Source organism: Portunus trituberculatus, chromosome 32 (assembly GCF_017591435.1).
Source record: "Portunus trituberculatus isolate SZX2019 chromosome 32, ASM1759143v1, whole genome shotgun sequence".
In the NCBI taxonomy this organism is placed as follows: domain Eukaryota; kingdom Metazoa; phylum Arthropoda; class Malacostraca; order Decapoda; family Portunidae; genus Portunus; species Portunus trituberculatus.
The window spans coordinates 9,131,140-9,146,139 of NC_059286.1; the positions used below are offsets into that span (position 1 = coordinate 9,131,140).

Sequence of the window (15,000 nt, forward strand, 5' to 3'; positions counted from 1 at the left end):
GAGTAATTTACTGGCAAACACTATTCCAAAGATCAATTGTGTTAGTCAGAAATGTAGCATGGGAACCACTTTTCTTTCCTAACAAAGCTTTAGTAGTATTACAGCTTGATGTGGCAAAATAAAGCCAACACTTTCGAGAACAGTGTTTAAAATGTTTACAGTAATATCACGAACATATTGTTGATGATACTAATGACAATAATGTTGTATCTTCCGAGAGAAACTAAGAGAGGCACGCAATGTTCATCTACACAGCGCATCCTGAAAGGCCATGAGGTCGTTGCGGTTTGCGGCAGTGGCAGTGATGGTGGTAGTACTGTGTCCCGCAGTGACGACCCCGGCTCCTTGCAGCTCAGGGGACGCAGACTACGACTATGACGAAGTGTTGCATAAATCCCTACTGTTCTACGAGGCCCAGCGCTCCGGGTTCCTCCCTACCTCGCAGAGGGTGACGTGGCGGCGAGACTCGGCCACAGACGACGCCATTGACCCAGACACCAACCAGCGAATTGACCTGGAGGGAGGCTACTATGACGGTGGGTCTGGCAGTTGCCCGCTCAGAAAATTACACTTTTCACAGACGCCTCAGCGGCATAAGTAATCTTTTTAGCTCCTCTGGAAGTTATTTATTATTTTCATTTTTTCCAGATATTAAATTGAATATATAATGAAGATGATAGTGATAATGATGATGATCATAACAATGATGATGATAATAATAACAATGATGATAATGATAGTAATAAGAGTGATGATAATGATAATCCTAATGATAACAATAATGATAATGATAATAATAATAATAATAATGATAATGATAATAATAATAATAATAATAACTAATATTGACATCAATAGTAACAGAAATTAAATAAATTCACAGCCGGTGATTACGTTAAGTTCGGTTATCCGATGGCTGGAGCGGCGACCATGCTGGCCTGGGGCGTTGTGGAGTACGCCGAGGCTTACAAGGCAGCAGGTGAGTCTCTCTCTCTCTCTCTCTCTCTCTCTCTCTCTCTCTCTCTCTCTCTCTCTCTCTCTCTCTCTCTCTCTCTCTTTCTAAGCCTGGCAGTCTAACGTTCTACTTGCTACTTCCGCGAGTAGGAAATGAATAGACTTTGTCTTCTCCAGGTGAGATGGCCAACATGCGCGCCGCCGTGAAGTGGGCTACGGACTACTTTATAAAGGCCCATGTTGCGCCCAATGTCTTCTACGGTCAAGTAGGGATTGGAGATTTGGACCACGCATACTGGGGTCGTCCTGAAGACATGAACATGAACAGACCCGCCTACAAGATCACGGAGAGCAAGCCTGGCTCTGACCTGGCCGGGGAGACAGCCGCTGCCCTCGCTGCCGCTTCCATTCTCTTCAAGGACTCGGATTCCGCCTACAGTGATAGCTGCCTCCTGCACGCACGGCAGCTGTATAGTTTTGCCAATAACTTCCGGGGGAAATACTCCGATTCTATTCCCGATGCGGCCAAGTTCTATAAAAGTTGGGGAGTTTATGACGATGAACTGGCCTGGGGAGCGCTGTGGCTGTACCGAGCCACTGGCGAGGAGACATTCCTCACGCAGGCAAAGGCTCACTACTCGAATATCTACATCAGCGGCGTGCAAGAGTTTTCTTGGGCTGAGAAGACTCCCGGAGCCATGGTGTTGCTAGCACAGTTGACTGACGCACCCGAGAAACAGACATATCTTCAGCATCTCGAAAGTTTCTGCAACAAAATCATCAATGAAAAACCTAGAACTCCCAAAGGTCTTGTTTACCTTAGCCAGTGGGGCTCCCTGAGATATGCCGCCAACGTGGCTTTCGTGTGCTTGAGAGCAGCTGACTTGGGAATCAAGAGCGAAGAGTACCGGGCATTTGGCAAGCAGCAGATTCACTACATGCTGGGGTCCACGGGCCGCAGCTTCGTCGTGGTTTCGGCAACAATCCTCCGCAGCGGCCACATCACGCCAGCAGTTCTTGCAAGGACCCGCCTGAACCTTGTTCTTGGAATGATTTCACCAGTCCAGACCCAAACCCACATATCCTTTATGGCGCTCTGGTCGGCGGTCCGGGCCAAGATGACAGCTATGCTGACGTGAGGAGCGATTATATCAAGAATGAAGTGACCTGTGATTACAACGCTGGATTCCAGTCCGCTGTGGCTGCTCTGCGGCACCTTGCAGGGTGCGGCGGCAGCACGGTGACCACAGCCGCCCCAGACACCACCACCACTGCACCGGTGACGACACGACCTTCCGGCACCACCACGCAGCCTCCGACCACGACCAAGGTTCCCACCACGACCAAGGCTCCCACAACGCCTGGCCCTCAGCCCACCACGGATGGTGGAGGCTCCTCCAGTTGTGACATGAGTGACATGGTACAGCAGACAAATGAGTGGTCAGGAAACTTCCAGGCGAATCTGGTGGTGAAGGTTCCTGTCGACACTCAGTCGTGGTCCATCACACTCACCTTCTCTAGTACAGTGACTCAGTTCCAGGTGAGTGGCGCCTCTCTACTGACGCAGGAGTGTTTTTTTCTCCTCTCTTTCTTTCTGTTTGAAAGTCCGTGATTACCATATATTTTTTTTTACCCGGAGGTTTAGAGAATTCAAGTATCTTTATTAAGCCTCGTGTCACTAACCACTATTGTATGAACGTTGCCTTAATCTTATTTATTAGGGTTTCTTAGCAATATTTCAATTTCAACGATTTAATTTTCAGGTGTGGGCGGCCTATGCCTCAGCCACGCCCAGCACCACCATCACACTCACCAACAAGTCATACAACGGCGTGCAGACGGCCGGGAACACGCTCACCATCAGCTTCATTGCCAGCTATAGTGGCGCAAAGCCCCGAGTGACTTCCATTACCTTCAACGGCACTCCGCTGTGCAGCACAGGGACCACAGCTGCACCAGACACCACTACTACATCAACAACAACAACAACAACTACAACAACAACAACAACAACAACAACAACCAAGGCTCCCACAACGCCTGGCCCTCAGCCCACCACGGATGGTGGAGGTTCCTCCGGCTGTGACATGAGTGACATGGTGCAGCAGACAAACGAGTGGTCAGGAAACTTCCAGGCGAATCTGGTGGTGAAGGTTCCTGTCGACACTCAGTCGTGGTCCATCACACTCACCTTCTCCAGTACAGTGACTCAGTTCCAGGTGAGTGGCGCCTCTCTACTGAAGCAAGAGTCCGCCAGGGTATTGTGTGTAAAGTACGTGGACAAATTTTCAGCCAAGAAAAGATTTGTACTAGACAGAGAAAATGCAAATACCTATTCAGCTCGCAAGTTTTTTATTGCAGATTAAGTTTATGTAAATAATAGGTTTCCTTTTTTATTTCTAACATTGTCGAATTCTTATTCAGTGTGTTTATTTACAGTACTTAAATAAATTCTTTGACAATACTGATACAATTCTACACTCGTTACTGGCAAGTGGAAAATAACTTGATAGTTAATTATAGATATATATGTCACTTATATTTATTTGCCATAGTAAGTAAAATACTCATTATTCTCAGACTCGCGTTTATAAATCCATATATATATATATATATATATATATATATATATATATATATATATATATATATATATATATATATATATATATATATATATATATATATATATATATATATATATATATATATATATAGCGATCATCAGTGGTTAGATCACGAGTCAGCGATGGCTTCACAAGCCAGATATATATATATATATATATATATATATATATATATATATATATATATATATATATATATATATATATATATATATATAGACCGGCTTCACAGCCAGAGGACCGGGGTTCGATTCCCCGGCCGGGTGGAGATATTTGGGTGTGTCTCCTTTCACGTGTAGCCCCTGTTCACCTAGCAGTGAGTAGGTACGGGATGTAAATCGAGGAGTTGTGACCTTGTTGTCCCGGTGTGTGGTGTGTGCCTGGTCTCAGACCTATCCGAAGATCGGAAATAATGAGCTCTGAGCTCGTTCCGTAGGGTAATGTCTGGCTGTCTCGTCAGAGACTGCAGCAGATCAAACAGATATATATATATATATATATATATATATATATATATGTTTTGTGTTTACTGAAAAGGTTATAAGGAGTCAAGCTCCTTCATGCCCCGGTCTAGCCAACCACTGGTGTGTGATCGCTGCCGTGATCTGACGCTTCATTGATTTTTCAGCAGCACTTGAAATTCAAAAATTTTTATTTTCAGGTTTGGGCGGCCTATGCCTCCGCCACGCCCAGCACCACCATCACACTCACCAACAAGTCGTACAACGGCGTGCAGACGGCCGGGAACACACTTACAATCAACTTCATTGCCAGCTATAGTGGTGCCAAGCCCGGGGTGACTTCCATCACCTTCAACGGCACTCCGCTGTGCAGCGGGGATACCACAGCTGCAGCAAAAACAACGACATCCTCCAGCACTAAAACCACCACTAACGGAGTCTCTACTGAATGTGCCGCAGTCCAGCAGACAAACGAGTGGTCTGGAAACTTCCAGGCAAATCTTGTTGTAAAGGTTCCTTCTGATACAGACTCGTGGTCCATCACACTCACTTTCTCAAGGACTGTGACAAATTTCCAGGTGAGTTCCGAAATGCAAGTACGATATTGATATGCACCATTTAATTATTAAAACATGCTCTCGTTTTTCATTGAACAGGTTAATAGTGGATAGTTTGTTCTACTCAGGTTCTCTCTTCTTTAATTTTTTGAGTAATTTAAGTTCTTCAAGAGAGTAGTCACTGTTGTACAAGCAACTTACCTTGTCATATATCTTTTTCCAGGTGTGGACGGCCGATGCCTCCGCCACGCCCAGCACCACCATCACACTCACCAACAAATCATACAACGGTTCACAAATGGCTGGGAACACGATCACCATCAACTTCATCGCCAGCTACAGTGGTGCAAAGCCCAAGGTTACCTCTATCGCATTCATTGACAATGCTATTTGTCTGATTTGATTTTTGTGGAGTCAGAGTCAATGGTCATTATTCTTCATGTATGATTAGTGATATTCGTAAGAAAATTAGAAAATGAGGGAAGCTAAAAGACGCCATCAGGTTTACAAATACATGGTGGCCCCTACATAAACATATTGCCTATTTACACTTATCATCCTTGTTTATAGATTAATGCATTGAAGCATCCTAATGATCCGTCACTAACAATCGAATAAAAAGGCCATTTCATTCATCACCCTTTCTGTTTGAGAATGTGAGAGTAGAGATAGTTTTGAATTGTTTCCAGTTGAAATTGTTCCATTATTTATCGAAAACAATAAAATCAAGGAAAACAATCAACATCTATGACTATCCTATGGGACGCCTGGCAGTCAGGGCACCAGCGGAATGACTCTTTCGTTACTCCATATCTTCCAATAATAAGAATGTCAATATAAATAACAATGACCCCACGATGCAGCGCCATTTGCCAGATAAATAGCTAACATATTTGTCAGTCTGCAAGTGTGTCAACAGTATCCCTCTACCAACTCAGTGAAACATCTGACGGGGGAATAATTAGTGCTTAGAACTTATGACACGCGCAGGGACGCACGTTCTCTCTCCATTGAGCCTTTGGGAAATACAAGCACGGGATCTTTAGAAGAAATTGATAGGAGACTAATCATGAAATATGTATTCCTAGCAGGACGCCTCGCAGGAAATAATGGGGCCCATGTAAGACAGCAAAACGTGACCCTTTTCTCTGTAGAGCGAGACCTGGATTGTTTGACAAGTGTAGCATAAGAAATGAACACTTGTCTGTTTTTTTAAGGAGTATGGACACCTGCACCTCCAGTCTTGACTCCTCAGCTCAGTCGTGGTGATCGTCCTCCTGTAGTGTGAGCTTGTGGAATACTTTCATGGGGCGCAATTCCATCATTATATATCACTGATTAAATTTGGAGACATTTCCATACATTTGTACGTGCTGTGGTAGGGATAGCAGTGATCCGTGTATTAATACACTGTACGTAAGTCATAACTCACTGCGCGGCTCTGTCTGTGAGCATTGAAATGTTTGTGTTTTTATCACAGACTCACTGGATTTCCTTCCAAGTGGTCCAGCAATAAACATTTGCTTTATTAATCTTCTTTTCGAATAACTTAAGTTTTATGCCAATCACACAAAGAAATGAATTCAGACTACTGAAATATGTATCATTGTTATTCTTTTATGCAGTACATTGCGAATGAGTATGTGGACTGCACTGGAGAATTGTTAGAGCAACTGAAGCCGTCTCGGATAGTATTTCAAAGCTGTATTGTGCGGTATTCTCTCTCTCTCTCTCTCTCTCTCTCTCTCTCTCTCTCTCAGACGCTTTTTCGCGTGACTAATGGTTACAGAAAGGTGAGGGACACGTTCCGCTAGATTCAGATGTCCGGTAAGCGAGACATGAATAGCATGAAATGATTATAGCTTTCAGTAGAAATATAACATAAATCGTGTGTCAGACCAGAATACGTAACACCTTGACGACTCCCTATGACGAGCTGGCACGTCACTTGATCACCTTCCTCACGACGTTGCCACATAAATATTCAGTCATGTAAATAACACGGTTAAAAAAGAAATTTGTAGCACATGAGACCAAACTAAGACACTTTTCACACTTTAATCCTTCACTTCATTCTATGCTTATTCCTACACTTCAATCCTACACTTCAATCGTACTTCAGAATTCGCAGATGAAGTATTGGTGTGCAGTGGTGGCCGTGGTGGGCGTGGTGTGTCCCGCGGTGACCCTGGCATGCGGCGGGACGTTTCAGGAGGCGAAGGGCACCATCAGAAGCCCCAGATACCCGCTGAGATACCCACACAACAAGGAGTGCATCTATAGAATTCTGGTGAGTGAGTGTGTGTGTGTGTGTGTGTGTGTGTGTGTGTGTGTGTGTGAACCATTTTTCTTTCGTTCTCTCTCATTCGTCTCCCTCTCTCTCATTCATTTTCTTTCTTTCATTCTTCCATTTCAAACTCATCTTTTCCCAGGCCAGCGAGGACGCGCGCATCAAACTCTCTTGCTCCAGAATCAATCTCCAGCATTCCCGGGGCTGCCAGAACGATTCCCTTAGCATCAACGGAATCCACAAGTGCGGGAATTCCAGACTCGTCAGTGAGTTACGTGGCAGTGGTTTTCTTAATGGCATTTGATGGATGCGATGGTTTGACTGGCTTGAATGGAAGTTACTTGGACTACCATGTGTATTTTCTTTGTTATGATAGTCTAGCAGTTTTGTGGAAGTATTGGTGTTTTGAGCTGTGTTTAGTGAAGTGTAAGTGTTTTCAAGTACTTGCATAATTCTAATGATGGTTTACCAGCCTTTAGTGAAATCTATTAGTTTTTCTTGGGTGTTTTTTTTTCTTACCATTTTAATAGATTGAAACTACTAATGAATGTTTTTATGTATGATTCCGATGATAGTTTAACGTGGGAACTATTGCACTTGTTAATAGCTTTTCACATCAAGATATGCGTTGCAGTGTTAGATTTGCAAATATCTCCCAGATAGTGCCGAGTTCACTGGTAGACTTGGAATAAAATGAGATGGATTAATGGCTAGTGGGGATAAGTGGGTACAGATAAGTAGGTTGTGCTTAGAGACTGCTATATGAAAGTTTATCTCGTTTTGTAGCTTCTCTTACGGTTTAGAGTTCACATATGCATTAATCAGATGTAACAAAGGAAGAATTAACATTTAATACGTGATTTCTTATAGTATTTTTTTTCATCTTTCCCCTCGCCGGCCATCAGACGTGTTCGGGCAAGGTGCCATCACCATTCGCTTCACCAGTGACGGATCGGTGAGCAGGAGAGGCGGCTTCAGATGCACCTATGAAAGAATCTCAGGCGGGGAGTATGTGGGTCAGTAATGTGCTGGGATGCTCTTGTCTTAGCCACTGATTTCAATGCGTGCTGGCTCGTTGTGTTCTTCGAGTCTGTGTCCTTATCGTTTGTCGTATCTTTGTTTCATTTAACCTTTACCTTCTTGTTATTCTCTCTTATATTGCTACTTGTTTCCAAATAGACATAGTAAGACAAACTTAAGGTCTCTCTTCAAGAAACAGAGGGAACAGTTACGGAGAATGTCTGCGGGAACACACCAACGACAACCAAACTACCGGCAACCACACAAACGACTCCAACGACTCCTGCACCACCAGCGACCACAGCTCCGACGACTGCACCGCCGCTGACGACCACAACACCTGCTACTACCACCTCCTGTACCTCAGATGAAACAGACTACGACTATGACGAAGTGTTGCATAAGTCACTGCTGTTCTACGAGGCCCAGCGCTCCGGGTTCCTCCCCGCCTCGCAGAGAGTGACGTGGCGGCGAGACTCTGCCACAGATGACGCCATTGACCCCGACACCAACCAGCGAGTTGACCTGGAGGGAGGCTACTATGACGGTGGGTCTGGCTGTTCAGAACGCCATCTCATCTTTTTAATCTGGTTGGAAAGTAATATAAATACTACTACTACTATTACTCCTACTACTACTACTACTACTACTACTACTACTACTACTACTACTACTACTACTACTACTACTACTACTACTACTACTGCAACTGTTATGTACCTTTTCTTACCGTCCACAGCTGGTGATTACGGTAAATTTGGTTATCCAATGGCGAGTGCCACGACTGTCCTGGCCTGGGGGCTGTGGAGTACGCCGAGGCCTACCAGGCAGCAGGTGAACACACACACACACACACACACACACACACACACACACACACACACACACACACACACACACACACACACACACTCACTCACTCACTCACTCACTCACTCTCTCTCTCTCTCTCTCTCTCTCTCTCTCTCTCTCTCTCTCTCTCTCTCTCTCTCTCTCTCTCTCTCTCTCTCTCTCTCTCTCTCTCTCTCTCTCTCTCTCTCTCTCTCTCTCTCTCTCTCTCTCTCTCTCTCTCAGTTGTTGCATATCTGAATTACATTGGATGAATCTAGCACAGACACTAATTTCTAGTGCTTTCCTTGGTTGTGTACTCATTCCAGGTGAGATGGCGAACATGCGTGCCGCCGTGAAATGGGCTACAGACTACTTTCTGAAGGCGCACGTTGCTCCCAATGTCTTTTATGGTCAGGTGGGGAATGGTGAAATAGGTAACAATTATTGGGGTCGTCCTGAAGACATGAACATGTACAGACCCGCCTACAAGATCACGGAGAGCAAGCCTGGCTCTGACCTGGCCGGGGAGACAGCCGCTGCCCTCGCTGCCGCTTCCATTCTCTTCAAGGACTCGGATTCCGCCTACAGTGATAGCTGCCTCCTGCACGCACGGCAGCTGTATAGTTTTGCCAATAACTTCCGGGGGAAATACTCCGATTCTATTCCCGATGCGGCCAATTTCTACTATAGCTGGGGAGTTTATGACGATGAACTGGCCTGGGGAGCGCTGTGGCTGTACCGAGCCACTGGCGAGGAGACATTCCTCACGCAGGCAAAGGCTCACTACTCGAATATCTACATCAGCGGCGTGCAAGAGTTTTCTTGGGCTGAGAAGACTCCCGGAGCCATGGTGTTGCTAGCACAGTTGACTGACGCATCCGAGAAACAGATATATCTTCAGCATCTCGAAAGTTTCTGCAACAAAATCATCAATGAAAAACCTAGAACTCCCAGAGGTCTTGTATTTATTGGTAAATGGGGTTCCTTGAGATACGCCGCCAACGTGGCTTTCGTGTGCTTGAGAGCAGCTGACTTGGGAATCAAGAGCGAAGAGTACCGGGCATTTGGCAAGCAGCAGATTCACTACATGCTGGGATCCACGGGCCGCAGCTTCGTCGTGGGTTTCGGCAACAATCCTCCGCAGCGTCCACACCACGCCAGCAGCTCTTGCAAGGACCCGCCTGAACCTTGTTCATGGCCTGATTTTCACAGTCCCTACCCAAACCCACATATCCTTTATGGCGCTCTGGTCGGCGGTCCGGGCCAAGATGACAGTTATGCTGACGTGAGGAGCGATTATGTCAAGAATGAAGTGGCCTGTGATTACAACGCTGGATTTCAGTCCGCTGTGGCTGCTCTACGGCATCTTGCACGATGCAGCGGCAGCACGGTGACCACAACCACTGCACCGGTGACGACACGACCTTCCGGCACCACCACGCAACCTCCCACAAGGCCTGGTCCTCAGCCCACCACAGATGGCGGAGGTTCCTCCAGTTGCGATATGGTTGAGCAGACAAATGAATGGTTAGGAAACTTTCAGGCAAATCTGATTATACAAGTTCCTGTTACAGTAAAGTCATGGACTGTCATGCTTATCTTCTCCGGTGTTGTGACGCAGTTCAGGGTGAGTTCTTTGCCCTCGGATCTTTCCTCGTGGTTACTTTCTGCGTTTTGATATCTGTAAAATTTTGAATATGCTTTATGGGTTAACTACGTTCTCGAGCAGTGTAATAGCAACTTAAGCTGTCCTTTGTTTCCAGGTGTGGGTAGCGATCCCATCCTCCGCGCCCAGCAAGACCATTACTCTCACCAACAAGTCATACAACGGGTGGCAGACAGCTGGTAATGCGCTCACCATCAACTTCATTGCTAGCTACAGCGGACCGAAGCCTGAAGTTACTTCTGTATCCTTCAATGACGTATCACTTTGTAGCAGAGGCACCACACTAGGCCCCGCCACGCCCGCTGATACCACCACGAGAGGCGGAGGCTCCTCCAGCTGTGACATCAGTGGCATGGTGCAGCAGACACACGAGTGGTTAGGAAACTTCCAAGCAAACTTAGTTGTAAAGATTCCCTTCAGTACACAATCTTGGTCCATCAAGCTCACTTTCTCTAGTGCTGTGAGTCAGTTCCAGGTGAGTTAATAGAAGATACGAAACTAAAAATTTTATCAACGCATCGACACCAAACCATTTGAAGTTACGGAAAAAAAGACTAATTTTACTTTATTAATTTTTTTCCTTAATGAATTCATTTGCAGGTATGGGTGGCCGATGCTCTCCCCACGTCCAGCACGATCGTCACTCTCACCAACAAATCATACAACGGTATGCAGACGGCTGGGAACACGCTCACTATCAACTTCATCGCCAGCTACGTGGGCACCAAGCCTCAAGTTACTTCCATCACCTTCAATGACTCCCTCCTCTGCATCGACTGACGTGGTCGCGATAGCAGACTCCATGCACGGCTGCTGCATGGAGTGAGTGCCGATCAGCACAAACCTAACATGAAGCAGAATCAGCAGAAACCAATATTTCTATCTTGAAGATACATGTAATGAGAAGACTCCCACGCTATAATACTTTCAGCAGCGCTATGTAGCATGGATAGTGTAAGTGCAAGATCAATTTCGCATAAGCATCTGATTGTAGCTACTATATGAATCAAAATAAAGCACAAGATGACTATTGTAAACCAATATAGAACCAACTCTCAAGGGTGAGATCCAGCTCAACACCTGTACGAAATGAAAAGATATATTCATTTATCTAATTTTTATTTTCCCATTTTTTATCATTTCATTTATGTATTGATTTTCGAGGCGATTGGTACTGGCTCTGTTGTTCGAAGCTGCAGATCGAAGTAGGACGAGCCCCCGAGACCGTCATTCACCAGTCGCTGCTTGGATTCTGTGGATGTTACACGCAACCCAGCCCTGGTACATTCATCCTTTGTTTCCGGTTAGATGTGGTTACTTCGTTTGCCTCCAGTGAGTAGTCGAGTTTCTAAACATTTAAGCTCTTGACGCGCTGCTGCTCTGCTGACATACGAGATGTAGAGTATTTAGTGCTGTAGCCTGTGTAGAGTACGTGGTACTGTTGACCTCTAGCGTCGCCTTAAGCAAGCCGCGACTTCATACTTTACGCGCGTTGATGTTTCATCATGGCTAGCGCGATGACACTTTCTGAAAAGGTGCTTGTTTAACGATGCTTGAATTAATGTGAAGCCATTCATTATAATCTGACTTTCATGGACGGAGGTGTGGTGGTGTGGGTGTGGCTGGCGGTGTGTGGCATCTGAGCCGACAACTCTGATGGACGGTCGTCTCGGCATCACTGCTGTCTGCTTATGATTAAATTAACTGTGTACTTTTTATAATGCCAACTGTACCTAATGTTGACGGGGATATATATTGTAGTGGCAGCCGCGTTAGTAAATTGGTGGAGGCGTCAAACAGGTGTGCCTTATCACACACACACACACACACACACACACACACACACACACACACTTATTCCCTTCTGAATGTCTTAACCTGCACCTGCATCTCACACATCATCTTCGCCTTGGAAATGATGTGACGCGCACCTCATCCACTCTAAAGAAGCGGACGATAGTAATGAGAGTGAGAGAACGTGTGGTCCTTTCATTACAGCTGAGCTCCATGACTCGCTTATGGCATCACTGGATGAGTCACTTCCTCCCTCGAGACAAAAAGACGGGTACAAGATAATATCCTGCTCTTGATAAGATAATGCTCGACTGTCGCAAGGGAAAGATAACCAAGATATAAGATCAACGGAATGGAGGGACAGCAATAGTGTGTTAGCTTGCTGTGTTGGGTTCACTGCTTTGTATTATTCCTCGTCGGGATGTTAAAGAAATTGTTACTGCTTTTCGTGATCTCTCCTTCCTTGGCGTACAATGTTGAGGTGGACTGGACTTACGTGGTGAGCAATCCGGAGAAATGGCTGCAGGAGAGGGAGGCTTATTTTGGTTACACTGTTGCCCTCTTCACCACCAACTCCTCCTCGTGGTGAGTACTGGTCTCTTTTACTGTACTTTCCGTCACTGGCTTCGGCTTGTTCGTTTTCACGTTGTAATGTTCGCTGTACGTAAGGTAACCATCAGACCTAATCTATCATCCTTGTCACTACTATACTTGGATCTTCACCGTTAGCGATTTTGTTATAACCATCGTTTTCATTATTGTTACCATCGTTTTCATCATTATTACCACTTGGCATCCAAATCATCCTTCTGTTCTCTATTCTCAGCATTGTCCATTCCATCATCTATCCATCATCCAGGTAACAATTCATTCAATTTTAGTATCAAGGTAATGAGTCTATCGTGGCACTGATAGCTCACCCACCACCTCTGTGCACCGCCCTCTCCTGACCATTGCCTTCACCAACACCCACAAAACATCACATTTTTAACTTTAACCTCTAGACAATAAAACACCACATTAACACTCCCAATACACAGCACCACCTTCAGAATATCACATTTTAAGTACTTCTAACCCTCAACCGTTCATTTTCCTGACCATTGCCATCACCAACACACAAAACATCACATTTTTAACCTCTATACAATAAAACACCACATTAACACTCCCAATACTGCAACACCTTCAGAGTATCACATTTTTATTACTTCTAACCCTCCACCGTTCATTTTCCTGACCATTGCCATCACCAACACTCACAAAACATCACATTTTTAATCACATTTTCACTTCTATCTCTCAACCGTTCACTCTTAAAAAAAATAACAGATAACCTAACTTTCACATCCTCTCCAGACCGTGAGATTCCCTCTAGCAGCTAGCTCAAGACTAATGCAATTCTAACAGGGCTCTAGTCGGCGCCCCACGAGCTAACGATACCAAGCTGCCGAACTTGAATGTGAAGGAGCGTGGCGCAGTGTACCTGTGTGAGTTACCTGCCACTCAATTCTCGTGCCGCCAGCTGGTTGTGACAGACGCAGGTGAGGTTGGCTTGAGAGTTCATAGGTGTTGTTAGTGCTTGCAAGAGAGAGAGAGAGAGAGAGAGAGAGAGAGAGAGAGAGAGAGGTCATTAAGTTATTATGTTTTAAGATAGGAAAAAAAAATAAAATTCTAATTAATCAAGAGTTTAAAGGTCATAACCAGTCTCACACACACACACACACACACACACACGCCCGGTAGCTCAGTGGTTAGAGCGCTGGCTTCACAAGCCAGAGGACCGGGGTTCGATTCCCCGGCCGGGTGGAGATATTTGGGTGTGTCTCCTTTCACGTGTAGCCCCTGTTCACCTAGCAGTGAGTAGGTACGGAATGTAAATCGAGGAGTTGTGACCTTGTTGTCCCGGTGTGTGGTGTGTGCCTGGTCTCAGGCCTATCCGAAGATCGAAAATGATGAAACACACACACACACACACACACTTCACATTCTCCTTTCCCTTCACAGCTGACGGGTCGGTGGGAGGCAACGGGAACTCTCAGTACGAGACACTGCAGGACTATGGGTGGCTCGGCGGCTCACTCGACCTGCGCCCCGATGACCCAGACTCGGTGATAGTGGTGAGTACTGACAGGGAGAGAGAGAAAGAGGGAGGTGTGTGTAATTCACCTCGGTCGTCTGCTGGTCACCCAGCCAGTCTTCCCCATTACGGAGCGAGCTCAGAGCTCATAGACCGATCTTCGGGTAGGACTGAGACCACAACACACTCCACACACCGGGAAAGCGAGGCCACAACCTCTCGAGTTACATCCCATACCTATTTACTGCTAGGTGAACAGGGGCTACACATTAAAGAGGCTTGCCCATTTGCCTCGCCGCCTCCGGCGTGTGTGTGTGTGTGTGTGTGTGTGTGTGTGTTGTGTTTATGGTGGCATTCCGGAAGACAGATAAGCCCCATATGTTGATCTTGCCAGCGAGGCGGAAATGCTAACGGAGCTGAAGGCAAATATGGAAGTAGAAAAGAGTATAGATGTGCATTTGATTCTGAAACAGGTTCATAGGTTTTGATTTGGAACGAGACATTAAATCATTAGATGTTCGGTTATTTAGTGTATTTATGTGTGTATGTCAGTAGATGTGTAGATGTTCAGGCATCATGCAGCTTCCTTGATGTTCTTGTGTCCTCTTTCAGACATGCAGCCCAAGGTGGATAAATCAGAGGTATTCCTTTAATAATGATTATTTCATGAACGGGGCGTGCTACATCACCTTCATCGGCGACGTCACGGCCAGCGGCGCA

The 15,000-nt window shown here is 45.6% G+C and overlaps 2 protein-coding genes across 2 annotated transcripts in view; both read left to right on the plus strand.

Moving 5' to 3' along the window:
• The window catches only part of LOC123511963 (endoglucanase A-like), a 25,917-nt gene extending 14,403 nt beyond the window's left edge, over window positions 1-11,514 (plus strand). The window contains 17 exon segments of the mRNA XM_045268072.1: window positions 256-536; window positions 884-979; window positions 1,132-1,920; window positions 1,923-2,494; window positions 2,718-3,173; window positions 4,243-4,620; window positions 4,823-4,999; window positions 6,360-6,392; window positions 6,722-6,889; window positions 7,032-7,155; window positions 7,795-7,905; window positions 8,103-8,456; window positions 8,649-8,708; window positions 8,711-8,743; window positions 9,067-10,367; window positions 10,504-10,881; window positions 11,007-11,514. Coding sequence (XP_045124007.1) covers window positions 272-536; window positions 884-979; window positions 1,132-1,920; window positions 1,923-2,494; window positions 2,718-3,173; window positions 4,243-4,620; window positions 4,823-4,999; window positions 6,360-6,392; window positions 6,722-6,889; window positions 7,032-7,155; window positions 7,795-7,905; window positions 8,103-8,456; window positions 8,649-8,708; window positions 8,711-8,743; window positions 9,067-10,367; window positions 10,504-10,881; window positions 11,007-11,186 — 5,475 coding nt within the window. The 5' untranslated portion in view covers window positions 256-271 and the 3' untranslated portion in view covers window positions 11,187-11,514.
• Window positions 11,515-12,462: 948 nt separating this feature from the next.
• LOC123511964 (integrin alpha-4-like) overlaps window positions 12,463-15,000 on the plus strand; it is a 23,247-nt gene continuing 20,709 nt past the window's right edge. The window contains exons 1-4 of the mRNA XM_045268073.1: window positions 12,463-12,785; window positions 13,611-13,744; window positions 14,208-14,320; window positions 14,893-15,000. The exon at window positions 14,893-15,000 is cut by the window's right edge and continues 43 nt beyond it. Coding sequence (XP_045124008.1) covers window positions 12,622-12,785; window positions 13,611-13,744; window positions 14,208-14,320; window positions 14,893-15,000 — 519 coding nt within the window. The 5' untranslated portion in view covers window positions 12,463-12,621. The remainder of the gene's footprint in view (window positions 12,786-13,610; window positions 13,745-14,207; window positions 14,321-14,892) is intronic.